Below are 18,843 nucleotides of genomic sequence, written 5' to 3' on the forward strand. Positions count from 1 at the left end.
ATGCGATACAATTCTAAGATTTTGCGTGTTTACTTTGGAGATAGTATGTAGTATTCAGGATATAACGGAGTGTACACTTTCCACCTTCAAATACAAGAAATTTAAAAATATGCTAGGTGTCTTATTATTTTGTCGAGGACTGTATGTAGACAATTTTGTCATTATTATAAGGCAGTGTATGCTAATTGCGTTTATTGTAAAACTAAAGAAATTAGAAATTAGAACACATAGTTTACCGCATGACGTGTTAAAATAAATTTTGAGAGAATTGCAATTGGTCGGAGTTGTATTTTACAACTTTTTTGAAAATTTTGGTCCCGAAGGATCTTCATTTGAGCCTTCCCGTGATAAGTTATCAGGAAAGTTACAAATTTTGAAGGGTAAACGTTCCTCGGAACTATTGCTCAGTTCTGTTCGAGCCCCGGCAACGTACGGAGGAAACGTACGCGCGCTTCTACGGCCCTTCCACCACCGTCTGAAATTTCGATTCTTTTTTGCAAAAGTTTCGCGCTCGATATTCAATCTACAAAACCAATTTCCTTGTGGCGTTTCCCTGTACCGAGATATTCGCTTCTTCTACCGAGTCCTCTGTATTAGACCGCTCGTACAGCAAGACAATTTTTCTTTCCAAAGCGAAGAGGAAAGGAAGTGATCATTCTTATTCCCTTCGGAATCTTCGTTTTTAATAGGGATTTCGTATTACGATCTCGGTTGATTTAAAAACGCCAGACATCCCGCTCGCAGGATGATAACAATCGTTATTCTGAACCGCACTCGCTGAACGTCTTCCTCAGTGCGGGTTACATTTGATACAACGTAAACGTTTGCCTAACAGCTGCTCGTTCATCTGAACAATGGGACCTGCTTGAAATCGTCTAGCTTCGATTGATTTGCCATAATCGTGGGAAATATTCTATGATCTTTTATGTTGCCATTTTTGCTGCCAAAAAACAGGTTTACGTTTATCAAAAAAGAATTAAATTTTTTAAAAGTTAAAAATCATGAACATTTTTTTAAATTCATTTATCTTATAAATGATCTAGTATATTAATCCTTCTATCATCTGAAGAAAACTCAAGCTGTTTCAGCCAATTTGATAAAAGTTATTCGTTTTTAAAGGCTGGACTCTCTTACGAAAATATGTATAAATCAATCGAAAAGATTAAGGAGGTATTTTTCGCGATCGTACTTTTTTGAAAATGGTAATTAATTTTCGATCAATTTCTACATTAAATAAATATACCTGAGTGCGGCATGAAACGTTATGATTCGGGTTTGAAACAAATAACGTTTCCGATTCGGATTTGAATCTGTAAAATGCCAAGTGCTATTTTATTGGAGGAAAACAAAGGTGGAGTGTTTCGTCCTAGACCCGCTAGAGGACTCATCAGTAAGGCTATTCTAGCGGGTCCTGCCTTAGACACAAATGTCATGAGGAAAGTTCTTAATATACTAATGGGTGGGGTATTTCAGTAACTTGTAATTTCAGTAACGTGTAAACAAATTTTAAAAAAAATTTTTTTTTGTACCTTACGATGATGTTTCCGCTTACAATAATCGAAAATTATCCCAATGCAAGAGTGAGTCAATCATCTCTACTCCCGAGAATACATTTTCAAAGAATATCGATGAAAGTACAAAAAAAAATTTATATTACAATTTAAAAAAAAACAATCAGTTCAAAACGAATTATTAACTGAGATTAAATTGAAAATTAATATAAACTATATGATAATATTATTAATAACATTGATGTTGAAAACGGATTGGTTAATGGAGCACACACACATGCGGAATATTAAAATTTATTACTTTTCAAGAAAATACTAAAATTCCGTCTATATTGTGGTTAGATTTTCAATTGGCCAGAGTAGGAGTGAAAGTAAGAACTCGTTATCGTGATTATATGAAAAATGCAAATATTCATCAAAATTTTACACCAATAATAAAAATATCGAATCAAGTAAATATGTCGAGAGAGGAAAAATATCAAATCACACGTAGTCAATTTCCAGTGGTTCCTGCTGAAGCGATTACGATTCATAAAAGTCAGGGACAAACATACGAGAAAGTATGTTTGGATTTTAAAAAATCAGAAAGGCGAACTTTACAAATGTTGTATGTAGCACTGAGCAGAGTTTCAAAATTGAGCGCGATTTATATATTTTGGGACAATTTAAATTAACAGTATCGAAGAAAACCAAGATCAATACTGCAAACCCGGATAATGAGGAGTTGTATCGTTTGCGAAAAACTAATTAAGACGATTTATTTTGCAACATTAGTATGCTATAACAAGGAACCAAGCGAGCAACGAGCATGCGGTGTTGGTTTAATGCGACGCCATATAGCAAACATTTTGATAAGTAGAAAACTATTATGTTGTATTGTAATCATCTTAAAACATACACTTAATAATGATAATAATATACTGCAACTAACGAATCAGGAAGTTCTTTGTGTGGCTCGTGGAGAGTCACACACCAAATAAAAAAAAACATTAATAGCTATAGGTACTACTAGCCATGCGTACCACTAACCCTTTCGCGAGCTCGCAAAGCGAGCGAGCAAAAACAACCCTACTCGCGAGCGAGCGAAGCGAGCGAGCAACATTAACCGTCTAGTTAACTTCCCGATTTTATAGGGAAGTTATTGTAATGACCCCGAAAATCTAAAATCGATTTTTTAGCAGATCTACACGTTTCAAGGTCATTGCAGACATATTAAACTATTTTCAGTAAAATGTTCGTATGTGTGTGTGTGTGTGCGTATGGCCGTTTCTATGTAATCAAATTTTTCGTTAACGTTTTCAGAAAAAGTAACAACGCGATCAGGATGATGAATGATGCAATCGATGTGCCCCGCTGTAACTTAGAGCTGATTAGATTTTGTAGTAAAACTATTGAATTTCCCTGAAAACGTATAATCTTCTTAAAACGTACACTTAATAATGATAATAATATACTGCAACTAACGAATCGGGAAGTTCTTTGTGTGGCTCGTGGAGAGTCACACACCAAATAACATCCGTACCACTAACCCTCTCGCGAGCTCGCAAAGCGAGCGAGCTACGACAACCCTACTTGCGAAGCTCGCGAAGCGAGCGAGCAACAACACCCCTCTTGTTTAATGTAGAAATTGATCGAAACTGTGCGCCGCGAAAAATTAATTACCATAATCGAAAAGATTGTTCTGTAAAAAATGTTGATGTTTTTCTTTGCGAAAGACATAGGAATGCGCGCCGTGTTCTCAGTGGAATGCTCCGTTAAAAATGATTGTTCGATCGGGGTCCCGTATAACGGAGAGCGGCAGCATGGATATCGAATAACAGAAATTAGAGAATCTGTTCGTGAAGATAATGAGGCTGTCGGTGGGCCGAGGAGGATTGACCTAGTCCCGAGCGGCGTGTTAGGTATCCGGCCGCATTAAGATTCCAATTGCGAACGATTTGCATCGCGAATCCGAGCACAAAGAATCCGTTCGGCTTCCCAAGGCGCTATCCGCGTGTGAAAGCATCGGGTCCCTCTCGATAAGAACAATGGGATTGTTGGCACGCGTCATGAGAAACGTTTCTCTTTCGATGAGCCGGCCAATGGCACCAAACATTAAGGACACGTACCGATGATCACGTATGTAACGACGGTCGCGTGCACACACGGCTGACAATACACGCCGCATCGCCAGACGTGAGGTCAACAACGACCTCGTTGTACAACGTGTTCCGATATTTCGTATCTGTTAGGCAACGTACCGTTCGCTTATCCGCGGCAACAATTGTTCCGTTCCATAGCAGGCTCGAATGATTCTTGCCGCTCGCGGCTGCGCATAGTGAGCGAAAATTCCAATCTAGCGGCTCAAAACTACAGTGACCGAAATAATGATAGGTTCATAGCCCGAACTAGCGTGTTTACTGTTGTCATTCTCATCTGTATCGCGGAGAAGTCTTGTTCTTACCACTGTAGATGCATTTAGTTTAGTTTCGACAGCGCAAGTGTATGGACGTAATTGATTGTGAAATTTGCTAAAAATTATTCTGGTAATAGAGCGAAATAATCTTGGGTTCACAATAACACTGTCCAACACCAAATTTGTTCCCTAATTACTGTTGGGTCCTCCTTATAGAGTTTTTTGCGCCGATTCCGAATCTGTCCTTCATTTTTCTCCTATACGGACAGTTTTTGAGGAACATGGCTTTGAAAAAAAACATATTTTTCAACGTTAAACAAATATTCTGATGTTATTATAAATGATATTGAATTGTTCTTTGCAGCAAAAGATTCTGTAGACTTTCCCGAATACAGTGATATCCAATATTAATACATTATGAATGTTTAAACATGTTTAAACAATGATTAAAGACGGAGAGACACCACTTTGCACCAATTTTTGAGAATATTTTTGAATTTATCTCAAAATATATAAGGGTCCAGCGGAAAATTGAACTACATCACCCGATAGAGCAGACTTTTATGTTGAGAAATCACTCTTTGAAATTTGCAACTATGACGTTTTTTTCGAACCACAAAACAACATATCTTCGTTCGGCATAAGTTGCCGCCAGTGGCGCTCACCACTAGCGCGGTGTCAACATAAATTGACCAACTCATGTCGGGCGAAAATATTTTGCTTTGTGGTTCGAAAAAAACCTTATAGTAGTCCAGTCAACGAAAAGTTGTAGAGGGAAATGGAAGGAACACAATTTTTAACTTTGGATCTTTGTTTGGACTGGTGAGGAGGTAAACATACTAAAAGTCCCCACTCCTAGAAGGTATATGTCGGAAACTATGCGTCCTAGCGAGTAGACCATTCCATACAAAATTAAAGCTGACAAAATGTGCCACAAGATTGATTCAAATCAGTTTTTTGCTATCTCGCATAGTTTCCGAGATATCCGCGCTCAAAGTTCACTAATTGTGCTGAAAAGTTAGTGAACTTTGAGCGCGGATATCTCGGAAAATATGCGAGACAGCTAAAAACTGAATGGAATCAATCTTATAGCACATTTTGTCAGCTTTAATTTTGTATGGAATGGTATTATCGCTAGGACATATAGTTTCCGAGATATAAGCGGAAAACCGAAAAAGGGGACCTTCTATATGCCGCATGCACCCCGCTCACCTCCTGGGAGTGGGGACTTTTAGTATGTTTACCTCCTAACTAGTCCAAACAAAGTCCCAAAGTTAAAAATTGTGTTCCTTTCATTTCCCTCTAAGCCCCCCTTATGAGCATTCATTGACCGGACTAATACATAGATGCAAACTTCAAAGGGTGGTTTCTCAACATAAAAGTCTGCTCTATCGGGTGATATATGATAGTTCGATTTTCCGCTGGACCCTTATTTTTTGTGATAAATTGAAAAATATGTATCTTCGATAGTGGAAGGTAACAATACATTTGTTTTAAATAACATTGTTAAATACGGTACTACGCAATTAAAGAGAATTTGGAAGCCACAATACAGGACCACAAGATATCATTATTATACTGCGGATCTTTATGCAAGATAAAAATTGTCTGCATCGATTGCAAGACATAGACACCAAACTGAATGTTATTTCTTCCCTTAACGATTTTAATAGAGGAGAAATCATACATTGACATCTTCAATTTTGAAAATTTTCCAACAATTTTGACTTTCATCTACTCAATTTTCCTATAAATGCATCAAGATCCGCAGTCTAATCATTATAGATTATATTTTGCAATAATTTGTATAGTTCCTGGCTAAACGGACATTCTACTATCGAATTCTAATGGAAATAGCCCACTGTGCGGTGCGCGGCGCCACGTACGAACCGAACGGCAAGGAATCATCTGGGCAACGGATACCGGCATTCAACACATTCGTATGCGTGTCGCAATCGAATCGATGTAATTGCTTATTAATCCTCTCCCTCTCGACATCGTTGACCGATAAACACCGGGAAAAAGTTAATCGCGCCGATACACGCGAGTGTTGCTCATTCCAATCGTTCCTCGCGTATCGATCCCTCTCATCGCGCTGCTCCGAGAATGTTTAATTGCACCGATGAAACGGAATCGAATCGAAGATACGCGTTGCCTCTCGACGAGACTCTGCAAGTTCGCACACATTCGCTGAAGTCCCGACGCGACGATTCGTTTATTATTCATTCCGTTTGCTTTTGACATTGAACCCGCCGATAGCTTGACGTGAACGGTAAATTTTATTAGACCTCAGACTGGAAGGACGGTACAAAAATAACGAATAACATTTTTCGATTGACGCTTCGTTTTCGAGAAAATCGTATCCCAGCATTCGTACGAAGTAGTATTGGTTGGTCACGACCAGACGCGTCAGACGATTCCTGTTCGACAGAATTAATTCGAGGGTTAACCACCAAGTACCTAGTTACCAATGATCGATATACATAGAAAATGCCTGGTGTCTCGGGGTTCGTGTCGTGGAAGGTGTTAAATCGTCCGAGACCGCAGGCGCCAGCACGGTGAATGATTCAGAAGAAAGTCTGGGGCGTCTCGGGGCCGGTAAATAATTAATATTTCGTTCGTCCACGGTCAAAGGAGTCGGAATAAATAACGACGACTGCACCGTCGTAACTCGGGTGGACGAGCACGGTGTTGCTCGCGATTATTATCAACATGTGTTCGCTACTGGCCTCGCAAACCGGCGCAGTGTTCCAGAACGATTTCCTTATTCGCGTGGGCCTGGCCGGCCGTTGTGTTTTTCTTTTCTTTTCTTTTCTTTTAGCGCAACAAGGACCCGTTACAATGTGCGTCCGTAAAATGTTATTCAAATGTTCGCGTGGCGGCAAGCCCGCGCGGATTAACAGAGCAGCCTCTAGGGTAAGATGATGCTACGGGGAGCGGATGTTTTCGCTCGAGTGCCCTGACCGCCATTGTACCAGCGGTTATGGCACGATAACAGTTTCCTACGGCGGTAACGATTCCAGTATCAACCTGACGGGACACGCGAGCATTATAAACGGTCTTGTTACCGCTCCGACGAAGCTTCGAAAAATTCGTTACCGGATCAACAGAATCCCGATGATAGCCACTCCATCTTCAGCGTCGCGGATTTCCACTCGTTACCGATGCAACACGCGGCTTCTAGCCCACAAGATATTCCGATTGTATAATTTAGTTGCTATTTAATAGCGTCGCACAACGGGCTCAGGGTCTCTTCGACCCAAATGTGGATGCAGCCTATCTATTTAGGTCACCGTTTCTCAATGAGGACCATGAGCGAGCAAGATCCCAGTTTCTGCTCGTTTTATTTTGCTTTCATTCCAATTTTTTCATAGAGATGCATATGTAATATATGTTGTTGAAAAATTATTCATCGAATTTTATGCTCCATTTCTTATCGAATCCTTCGTGCGATAGAAATTCTACTTTGCGTCTAAATGGCTCTGCGTGTGTCTCGGATCATTCACCAGCCAAGGATTCAACAACAAAACATATTTTTCATTACAAAAATTACGTGCAAGATAAAAGAGTGACACAATTTATTAATGGTAAGTAGGTTTCATAAAATCCTTCATAAATCCTTGATTGTTAAAATATTATATTAAGTAGTCGATATTGTTAATATTTTGTAATATCACTGATAATTGCAGTCTTAGAAGCTGTACTAAAAGAAAAATAGTACGTGGAGATATTCGCTCAAGGTTTCATCCTCGCATGCAAATATAGGAGGGCAGGAATAAAGTGGAACTCCTTTCTCCAGTGTTAGCTGTTCGAGCAGGTTGAGACGGTCTTCGTTGAGATTCTACTAAAGCTTCAGTCTCATTGTTTTTTGGCAAGTTTTATAAGCTACAAACGCATAAAGATCCGGAGTCTGCTTATCAAGAATACGGTAGAATCTTGATCCCGGGGAGACGTAACTTAACAACTCGTAAAATCTGTTTGTGCGGCACAAAAACTTTCGCAGACTGCGATGTCTTTCTTTATAGAAATTCTCTGGAATCTTTTTATCTGAAGCGTGTTGACAATTCCGATAATCCGGTGATCATCATTTGCCTCGAACTGGCTGAGCCTAATTTTATTGTGAATTAATAAAATTCAAAATACTACAAAAACAATTCATAAAATGATTAAAAACAAGATTTAACTAAAACGCAATTTAGGAATTATATTGACATGTAACGTAAATCTTCAATATACATATTCTTTAATTCATAAACAAAGTACACTCACTCATTACATTCACTCAGTTCTATATTTTCTGACTAACAATCACTCAATAAGTCCCCGGTCTGACACATATATGGCAACATTGTTGACAGACCTACGTGATTTCCGGGTAGTACTAATCTTCAAACAGTACGTGTCAAAATTTCATGGCATTCTGACCGTTAGTTTAGAGGTTACAGTGGTTTTAGTGACCCCAGTTTTGTAATTTTCAAGACAATGGATAGAAAGGAATTTCGTGTGTTGATTAAACACTGTTTTTTGATGGGGAAAAATACTGTTGAAGCCAAACAGTGGCTTGATAAACATTATGGGGATTCTGCACCAGGGAAATCAACTATTATTGACTGGTATTCTGAATTTAAACGCGATCGTACAAGCACCGATGATGCTGAACGCTCTGGTCGCCCAAAATCGGCAGTTGTTCCGGAAAACATAAAAAATGTCCACAAAATAGTTTTGAAAGACCGTGAAATGAAGTTGCGTGAGATAGATTACAATTTTACATGAAAATTTGGGCATGCGCAAGTTGCTTTCGAAGTGGGTGCCGCGTTTGCTCACACCGGACCAGAAACAACAACGCGTCGACGATTCAGAGCGCTGTTTGGAGCTGTTCAAGCGAAATAAAAAGGATTTCTTGTGTCGGTATGTGACAATGGATGAAACATGGATCCACCACTACACGCCTGAATCAAAAAGATCGTCAGCTGAGTGGACAGCAGCCGGTGAAAGTCGTCCAAAGCGACCAAAAACTCAAAAGTCGGCTGGCAAGATTATGGCATCCGTATTTTGGGACGCGCATTGAATTTTGTTCATCGACTATCTTAAGAAAGGCAAAACTATCAATAGTGAATATTACATGGCATTATTGGATCGATTGAGTGCAGAAATCAAGAAAAAACGGCCCCACATGCAAAAGTAAAAAGTGCTGTTTCACCAGGAGAATGCCCCGTGTCACAGTCACAAGTCGATGAAAACTGGTTAAATTGGACGAATTACGCTTTCAATTGCTTCCCCATCCACCGTACTCTCCAAACTTGGCCCCCAGCGACTACTGGCTTTTTGCAGACATGAAAAAGATGCTCCAGGGAAAGATATTTTGCTCAAATGAAGAAGTGATTGCCGAAACTGAAGCTTATTTTGAAAGCAAAGACAAATCGTTTTACATAAAGGGCATCGAAAAGTTAGAGGAGCGTTGGAATGAATGCATCACTTTTGAAGGAGAGTATGTTGATGAATAAAGTGGAATTTCTAAAAAAAATTTGTTTTTCTTAGTTAGACCGGAGACTTTATGAGTGATGTGTGATGTTACAATTGGCTGCTTGCTGCTTGATCACAATTAAAATCCTGTTATTTGTTACGATATTTACACTGCGGAATTTATGCATTTATGACAAAAATGAGTAGGTACAATCTAAAATAGTGAAAAGAAGAGAATTCAGCAACATCGATGTATTACATATTCTCAAGTTATTAAAATTATTAAAGGAAGAAAGAACTTCGTACTTGGCTCCTGCCTCTTACAATGCACAGAATTTTTAGTCTGCATAAACAATGTACAGCAACAATATAAAATTGATCTGCAAATGTTTCAGATGTCTAGGATTGTAGAAAATAAATGTTCGATTCAGATCGCGTAGGTCGAATAGAGGCGGCGCGAATGCTCCAATTAATTTGATCGTCGATTATGCTAACATTCTCACTTTCAATGTCATTACGTAAAGGATATTGACTCGAGTTCCAGAGCGATAACGGGTTCTCGTTTAGACTTCCAGTTCAAGGTAGACTCGCGAGTTTCAAGATACGTCGAATGCGGGCGTCTATCTCACGGAGCCACGGTGCTTTGCTAACCCGCGAAGATTCTCAAAAACTGCTGGTATTGCTAAACTCGGATCGAGTCGTGATCCAATCTCGTAAGTTAGAACACTGTTCACGTACATTTTCACTGCGGTTGTGTAACACGGCACGGCGGAGCTGCGATTTGTTCTGCCTGTTCCATCCCTATCGTGCTCGAACTTCCTGCGAGAGAGTCCTCATCGATGTAATTTTGCACAAGTGTCTCGTACGGGAACAACGACGCCGTACGCGCGAATCGCCACCTTTTAGAAAATACGCTCCGCCGAATAACGAAACAGGAAAACAAAGAGAATCCTCTGATCTAATCGGTGAAGCTGTGTCCACACTGAAGCAACGTCGAGCAACTTTCCGTCGCCCTCCTCTTCTTCTTTTATTCGGCAACGAGAGGCGACAAAAATGTTGCTCAGTGTGTACGTAGGTTAACGTTTCCTCCAACAAAGAAATAGGAGGTCGATTTCTTCGAGAAGAATCGCCCCCTCCACTCTCCCAACATTCGCACCTGCGAGAATTCGCTTCGGTAATGTTTCTTTCTCCCATCAGTGAAAGTTTTTATGTCACGAAAGTGAAAATTGATGTCGTGTTCTTGAACCCAACGCTGCGGCACAGCGATTAACAAATTTCTACGTCGAAATGAACGTAATCAATCTTACTTTCGACATGAATAAAATGCTCCATAAAAAGTAAAAACTACCAATTTTAATTTGCGTAAAGAGTTGATGACGAGTAATAGAGAAGCTAGAGAAAGACTTTTCGAGCTCGATAAATTCGAGATATCGACGTCGATTCGATCACATACGAAACCGAGAATTAATTGGAGGCTATAAATGATAAATGAATGGAGAAAACGATTTAACCTTCGCCTAATCGATCGACCCTGGTCATACGCCGCTGTGCCCGTTCTGATCAAGGCGTAAAGCGTGGAAACGTCTATGAACTGCTCGAAGTTAAAAGATTAATATACATACACCATCGCTCAAAAGTATCCTGACACTTGCGAAATGTGTAATAGCAACGCATAAAAGTTACTTAACCCCTTGCCCTGTGTCAGACTCGTGTTGAAAATTTTGGACACAGTTTAATAAATATGTATGTTATTAGTAGACTGTGGATTTGATGCATTCATGACAAAAATGAGTATTTGTAATTTAATGTAATGGACATTTTTTAAATATTTAAAGACACCAATGTATTAGTTTCAGCTTAATAGGATAATTAAAAGAAGAATACAATTTTTATTTGGCTCCTGTGTCAGTGCAAACATTTTATATTTCGCATAAAGATCCGCGGTCTAGTTATTAATCTCCTTTAAACCGAGATGATATTCTATTTTGGTTTTGTTAATGTATAGTTATTGAAGAACATGTAGGCGTACACTAAATATCAATTCTCTTCTTTTTTAGGAAATCACGAACTATGAAGAAAGTTCTAATCATTGGAAACGTAAAATAAATCGTGGGAGAACTAGGTCAAGGAGTTAAGCATCTAAAATAGTGATTAAAATCGATCTTTATCACTTCCTCATGGAGCATCTAACGTTTTAAGTTAAAAACTACCTATGTGTGGAAACTTACCAATATTAGACTAATTATGTTTCTTCTATCGATCGTATTTGCTGTTAATAAATTTTTTAATGTTTTCGGCGCAACGGTTCGATCGTTTATTAACGATTAATAACGATTAATAAACGATCGAACCGTTGCGCCGAAAACATTTAAAAATTTATTATTAGACTAATTGTAAGATTAAATACGAGATTCGTCGACGTATTCACCGCGATTAGATATTACAGCTTGCACTAATCGCGGCAATCTTTGATTCGTATCGAAAAATTCCTTGAATTCGCTCTGCACCTTGGAAATGAAACAAAGTGAAACTTGAAATCCTTTCAAGCACCGAGACCGTTCCACTAGATTTTGTATTTGTGGATAAAAACTATATTATTGCATTTTCATTACATAATTTGTACATAAAAATTATATATAATTCTATTGTGCTATGATATCACAATATACATAATAATAGTAATTACAAGAGAAAAATCTTTTTTGTTCTAAATATTTTTCCTACCAACTTAAACTTTTACTCTTGAGAATGATCCACATCGGGATCGAAACGTTGAGTTTTTGAATTAATTTGCAAAATTGCTTGTGTTTATATCACTGATCGAACCTGTGCGCCGATACCATCACACATTTGTTATCAAAACTACGATCGAAAAACATATTGAATTTACAACTTAAACTACGTTCTGTAGAGAAAAAGGAAATGTCCGGATACTTTGGAACTCGGAAAAAATGACAAAGGAAGACGAAACGAGTCCTCGTGGACATAGTTGTCCGCGGAGTTGTTAGAGTTCAGAGAAGGAATAAGGTGTCGGAGCTTGCTGATCGACTTAATGCTTTAATTAAGGGCGGACTTACCGGAAATTTGATATGTCCTCCAACCGTAGGCGACGTTCAGCTCCTTCTTGCCGTGCAGGAGTCCAAAGTGAACCCTGCCGGCGCTGTCCTGCGGATTCGGTGTCCTGAGGGGTCGCGCCTCGACCCAATGTTGCGTTACGAGGGCAGCGCAGACGAGTCCTCCGCCGAGCAACGACAGGAAGAAGGTGGCGAAGATTGTGCCTCTGCGGAACATGGACGTCATTCTTGGGTCACGCGATGTCGGCCCAACCTTCGGATAGTTCGCGATCACTAGAGAGAGAGAAGAGAAAGATGATCGTACCGGATACCTTCGAGCTCCGCATTCCTTTCGTTCGGAGAATATATATCTTTTGCGATCAAGCGTGTATTTCCCAAGAGGGAACCCGTTTGTCTCACACATGTTTCTTTAGTTATTCAGCGAGCTATGCGCTACTCTCCAGCGGAAATACATTTCAAAATAATATGACAATGTTGGCTATAGGATTCTGGGCCACAGCACCCTCAAGGTTTTCTTTGGAAAGGATCAATGTTGGAAATACACTAGATATCTTTCAGCCTCCAAAGACTGTCGAACGTGGTTAGAGGATCCTGGACCACAGGATCTTTCGATTTTTTCGACTTTCTGTAGGAAAGATCACTGTTGGAAATACTAGATTGCTAAAGACTGTTGAACTCTAAACACTCTGAGCTCAGGGTCTCCAAAAGGACTAGGCTAACAGGTACCTATGAAACTCTTGGACCCTGGGGATCGCAAAGTACTAGAGACCTCTGGGACTGTGCAGCATATTAGAGGAGTTCGAGAACTCTGGGATCCCTGAAATCTTAATGGTAATTGGAATCCTACAGGTTCTAAATCGTCGAGACCGCCTCGACTTTACACCCTCGGGACTCCACGTCACCCAAATCCTCCGGGACTCCGAAATACGGACGTTAAAACCCTGAATCCTGGCGATTCCTGCGGAATCGATTAACCTTACATGACTAAGCTATGACGCGTCGAAACTACGACGTCAAATAACACGAATGCGATTCAATCCCTTCTATTTAACAACAAAAATATATGTATAATAGGTTGTTACGAAGGTATCCGATGAATGTTAACGTCCGTAATAAATTACATTCTATAAAATCCTACAGTTCGTTTACCTTACAAAGGTACAAACTGAATCTATTAATTGGAAAATTTCTAAGACCATTTGCCATGATACTTATCCAGAGTTAAATAATAGTTGTTTACCGATGGAGTTTGCGTGAAGCGTGAAGTATCATTTTGTCTGACCGGAGCGCGAACCGATAGCTATTAAAGGGATCGGAATTGTTCGGCATACGTGTAGAAATGTTGTTACACTTCTGTTTGCCTCGCAACATGCGCGCTCGTTACAGCTCCCAAGAATCCCGTTTCTTTTCGCGTTAAAGTTAAAACACGCGACCCGGTCGATGCATGCACACGCGTTATCTAAACGATCGATGTTTTTCTTCGTCAAGCCTTCGAAATGACACCTCATATTTGGAGAATGTTCCTTTCTCCAGATGTGGTTTCTCTTTTCAGCAATCCGGTGGGCACGTTGTGCACGCGGTTCGCTTCTATACACGGGGAACAGGACGCTCTCCGGCGTAGGCATCGGTAGTCTACTTGACGACAGCAACTATTTAAATTATGCCACAGAAACTATGCCGCTTTCGCAACAATTATCCGGTCTGCTAGAAAAATCCACGGGCGTGAAAGCGCCTCGAAAGCGAACTGCTCGACATTTCGACAATCGTTTTCCTTTGTATTTTCCAAATCCCCTTTTTCCTAATCTAAAAATCAACGACCGTGGCGCTGAATTGCTTCCATTGTTCCGACCACACAGACTTTCGTTCGGTAAATATTGATTTTCTCAAGCTCCACATATGTAAATACGTATAATAAAAATGTTAACAATGCGATTTTACGAAGCTGAAAATTTTCAAAATGTATTCAGCGTGAAGCGTTTCTATGAAGCTTAATATTTTATGTAATCTTGTAGTTCAACAATTGACCCACTATTATATAAAATGCTTTCTTCAAATATAATTTTCTTTCATCAGTCTTCGTGTAAACGTGCCTTATTTCAGCCCTTACCCAATAGTCACACTTTTAATGAGCACAATCAATTTATTCCTTACTTCCGATACCTCCATGTGCTCGTAAAAAAATGGAGAAAATACCATATTACTAATAACGAGGCTTATGATGGGCGACTACTGTGAGATATAAAGAATTTCATAGGAATGGCCGGTGTATGCACCCTGAATCATTCGCGATAAAGGATGGAAATGAAGGAATGTAGGGAATAAAAAGATGAAATAGCTGATCACATACCTTGCCCCTGGCTCTCGACGAAGTGCACCTGGCTGAGACTCCTCGAGAACTCGCCCTGCTTGACCTTCTGCGAGAAGTCGGCGTTGCCGAGCCTCTTGGAGAACTTGACGCGGCAGTTGCTGCTGCGAGGAGGTTTGCCCGGCCTCAGCAACGACGACGGCCTGGGTCTCCTCGCGAACGTGTACGGGATAGTATAGGGCTGGGCTACGTAAAAGTAAATCGGCCGGTAGTCCTCATGGAGATGATGTTGGACGAACCCGCCGTTCGCCGGATAGCTGCTGTACACGCTCGGCGCCCCGTTGCTGTACGCGTACGAGCCCGTATAGTGGACACCGTAGTGGTTCGCCGTTTTTCGTGACTTGCTTTCCACCGTTTTGAAAGATAAAAAGAGAGGACTCGTTCCTCCCGACAGCTTGTTTTCACTCAAACGAACGTCTCCCACCTCGCGACGACGCGCGTCCTCTCTTCCTCCGAATCCTCGGATCGACTTGCTCCGATTTTATCGGGGATCGTTTTCCGATCGCGGAACTTTCCGAGTTTCGGGCACGTGTGTGTCTGTTTGTAAAATTGTTAAACTTTCGACTCCACGCGAATCCGTTCGATTGACAAGTATCTCTCGATTGTGTGAACGCGTGCGCCGGTACGCTATATCCCCCGATTCTCGAGTAGAATTCAATTTTCCGACGAGCTCTCAAATTCTTCGGTCGACTTTGAGCTTCCGTAACACCGGATTACCGCCGATTAACATAATCTATGCGCCCTGTTCCCGACAAAGTGACGTAACGGATGTGCGAACGGTCCACCGGTTCTTTCTGAAAATTTAAGCTCTACTTCCCATTAGCTATGCGCGCTCGTCGGGCCAACGTCGACGATTTACCGCGGCGAGTTTCCTTTCACCGATCTTTTTCGCGAAAATACGCAAAAACTCCGCACCGATGATTTACCGGGTTTCTTGCACGCGATCCTTTCGGGAATCAATTCTCTCTGCGAGATTATTAATCGAAACAGTTGCTCCGATATGATCGAGGGCTTGCTCGCTGCCCCGCGTGTGCCGGCGAACAAAGACGATCGTATCGTTTTCTGCACAGTGTTTATTTATCCCCGTCACCGAATCGTTCATCCGTCGATTTCCGGCTTCAAAGAGAATGAACGTGTGTACTGTGTACGTACGCGCGCGAGTTTCTCTCGGACAAGAGAAAAGTCCCCTTTCCCGCGGCACCAACGTCTAATGGTTAATTAGTCGTGGCTCGCGCACGTGTCGAAAAGTTTTCCAGGCTTTCTCGAGAACGCCGGCCTTAGCTTAGCTCGAGAGACAACGTATTTTGCATGTAGGAGAGCGAGGCGACAGTAGCGCGCCGCTCGTTCCCTCAGCGTTTCTTTCGCGCTGTTTTGAATGAGAAAGGCGATCCTTTAGGGCGCAAGCTTTCCACTGTTTTTTTCATGAATATTCTTAACGCCACCGCCTCCTCCACCTCCTCTACGTCATGCCAGGATACGTCCTCCTCGATCTCTTCGTTCCCCTTCGTTTTTCTTCCGTTTAATTACCGGTATCTCGGGGGCCGGCTGCTGTTCAACTGCTCGCGATAAAAGGGGGCTCCTCTCTTTTATCGAATGAAAATTTGAATACAGCGCGTCGTGCTCCACCCCCCGGCGGCGCGTAATAGACGCGGCCAATTAAACCGCGTTTAGCCGTAACGAAATTTCTATATACCGCGATCGCGATTACGATCCTTTCGGAAGCTAATTCGAGTGGGCAACCGTGTTCCAGCGGGTGAGGGACAAGTATATTGGCTCAGCGGAGCTGAAAAGGGGGCCAGGACTGCCAGTAAATGGGAGAGGGAGCACTGGTCGCCCTCTTCGTTCTTCGATTTGTAATAAACTGCAGAATCTGCGGCTAGCGAACAGCACACGTACGCGCCGGAAATTGTGTCACGACATGTATCCTCCTCCTCCTCCTCCTCCTCCTCCTCCTCCACCGCTGTCTCTTTTTCCTCCGCCACGACCACCTTCTCCTTCTCGTCCTTCGCCTCTTCCTCTTCCTCTTCCTTTTCTTCCGTCTCTGTCTTCGTCACGACACCGGTCTCCCTCAACCGGGCGTCGCTGGAAGTTATTGTGTCGGACGTCCCGAGATTTTGTATCTACGATGCTTCGGGATTCTCCTCGAGTACCGCTCGGAGTCCAGATTTCGCGGTAGCGGCGTCGCAGCGTACTCTTTTCGTCCTCTCGCCGTTTCACGTTTTGTCAACTGTGAACAATGCGGCGCACGTAAGTCGCGCGGCCCTCGAAAATGAGATCTAAGGACAATAGGAGCGCGACCGATACGCCCGGGAAAAAGGCGCGGAATCGGTCTTCGGTTTCTCACGTTTTCGGGACGCGTCGCTCGGAAATTGGCAACGCCGCGGATTTTCAGTTTGATACGTCCGGTCGTATCGTTGACAAATAATGACTGCAAGTCATCACACATAAGGGAAACAATCTAAAGCTAATTATAGCAAGCACTTAGCTATGCAGGTATAAAATTTTTGATTTTGGACGTGTGCTGAAGGGACAACGTGTACACGGAATCCGTGATAGTGTATTCGCAAATTAAGTAAATCTTTAATACACCCGTGATTATGAATTTTCCTGTCTGTGTATACGAATATCCGGGTATTTTGTACATCCGTTCGGCACGTTCGAGTCCGGGTTACATATAGCAACGGCAACTAATGCGTTTGTGTTCTCCGATCAGATCTTTTTCGATTGCCGATGCTAGAAGTAAGACCCAAGCGAGACATCAATAAATTCACGCTGAAAGGTCGATTTATACTATCCGCGCAGACAAGGAACAGTTCCGTTCAGTGGCGAGCAAACATTCTTTAATGTATCCGAATATGGGAGGTTATACCATTCGATCGTACCAGCACAGACACGTATCGGAACCTAAACAAAAAAAGTACTATTATAAAATACACACTCGTGTATCTAGGCGCACGGTAGTGCACCAGCCAAGTTCTCGCACTACCTCCTTTTACACGAAACAACTTAGCCGTTTTTTAGAGGCTTATAACTCGCCACTGGAGGCAGATGGAGAGATGTAATTTCGTACACTTGTTAAATGCTATCATGTCTCAATATTGACAAAACATTAATCTTCCAACATTAGTAGGTTCCGAAATATAGGACCTCAAAAATTGCTAAATTTGTCACTGTCTGACTTACAGATCATCAAAACCTTTTGGGTACTTCCCATTGACCTACAAGTATGAAATTTGGTACATAGGTCCACCATAACAAACACTCAAAGGAATAATTTTCAAAGTTTGAAATTTTACACCTTAAAGGGGTTGTATTGAAAGAAAACATTACGAAATAGGTGAGTAGGATAGAACATAGCAGCATAACATTATAGGTACATAAGTATACTAGTCCAGTCAACGAAAAGTTATAGAGGGAAATGAAAGGAACACAATTTTTAACTTTGGGTCTTTGTTTGGACTAGTGAGAAGGTAAACATACTAAAAGTGCCCACTCCTAGAAGGTGAGCGGGGTGCAGGGGGAGGGCACGTAGAAGGTCCCTTTTTTCGGTTTTCCGCGTATATCTCGGGAACTATGCGTCCTAGCGATAAGACCATTCCATACAAAATTAAAGCTGACAAAATGTGCCACAAGATTGATCGAATTCAGTTATTCGCTATCCCGCATAGTTTCCGAGATATCCGCGCTCAAAGTTCACTACTTGTGCTGAAGCTAGTCAAGTAAGGTAAAAAACGTGAGGCAAAAATTTGTTTTTCACAATCAGTGAACTATTGGTCGTATTTTGTTTGATCCCACAACTTTTTACGGCCATAGGAACTTGGCTCCTGTTTACAGGATGTTTTTGTTGGGTTCAATATTACACGAATTAACACATTACCGACCGGTGATTATTGCATAATTTTGAAAAATCTATGGTGCATGGCTGAACACTTTTTGCTGGAATGTTCAATAGCAATAGCCATTTTCATTGTGAACTAACAAGTCACCCTCAATAAAGTCATCTAATAGTTTCATTCAAGATTGCAATGTAGAAGA

General features: G+C 41.3%; 1 protein-coding gene and 1 pseudogene across 2 annotated transcripts in view; one reads left to right on the forward strand and one right to left on the reverse strand.

Moving 5' to 3' along the window:
• The window catches only part of LOC143211931 (uncharacterized), a 42,228-nt gene that overhangs the window by 9,970 nt on the left and 13,415 nt on the right, over window positions 1-18,843 (reverse strand). Inside the window, exons 2-3 of one of the 2 annotated variants that reach the window (XM_076430073.1) lie at window positions 14,791-17,035; window positions 12,447-12,716 (exon numbers count right to left, since the gene is read on the reverse strand). In XM_076430073.1, the coding sequence (XP_076286188.1) occupies window positions 12,447-12,669 (223 nt within the window). In that variant the 5' untranslated portion in view covers window positions 12,670-12,716; window positions 14,791-17,035. The remainder of the gene's footprint in view (window positions 1-12,446; window positions 12,717-14,790; window positions 17,036-18,843) is intronic. The other variant, XM_076430071.1, reaches the window with a different exon arrangement.
• LOC143212398 (histone-lysine N-methyltransferase SETMAR-like) lies at window positions 8,434-9,917 on the forward strand (annotated as a pseudogene).

Source organism: Lasioglossum baleicum, chromosome 9 (genome assembly GCF_051020765.1).
Source record: "Lasioglossum baleicum chromosome 9, iyLasBale1, whole genome shotgun sequence".
In the NCBI taxonomy this organism is placed as follows: domain Eukaryota; kingdom Metazoa; phylum Arthropoda; class Insecta; order Hymenoptera; family Halictidae; genus Lasioglossum; species Lasioglossum baleicum.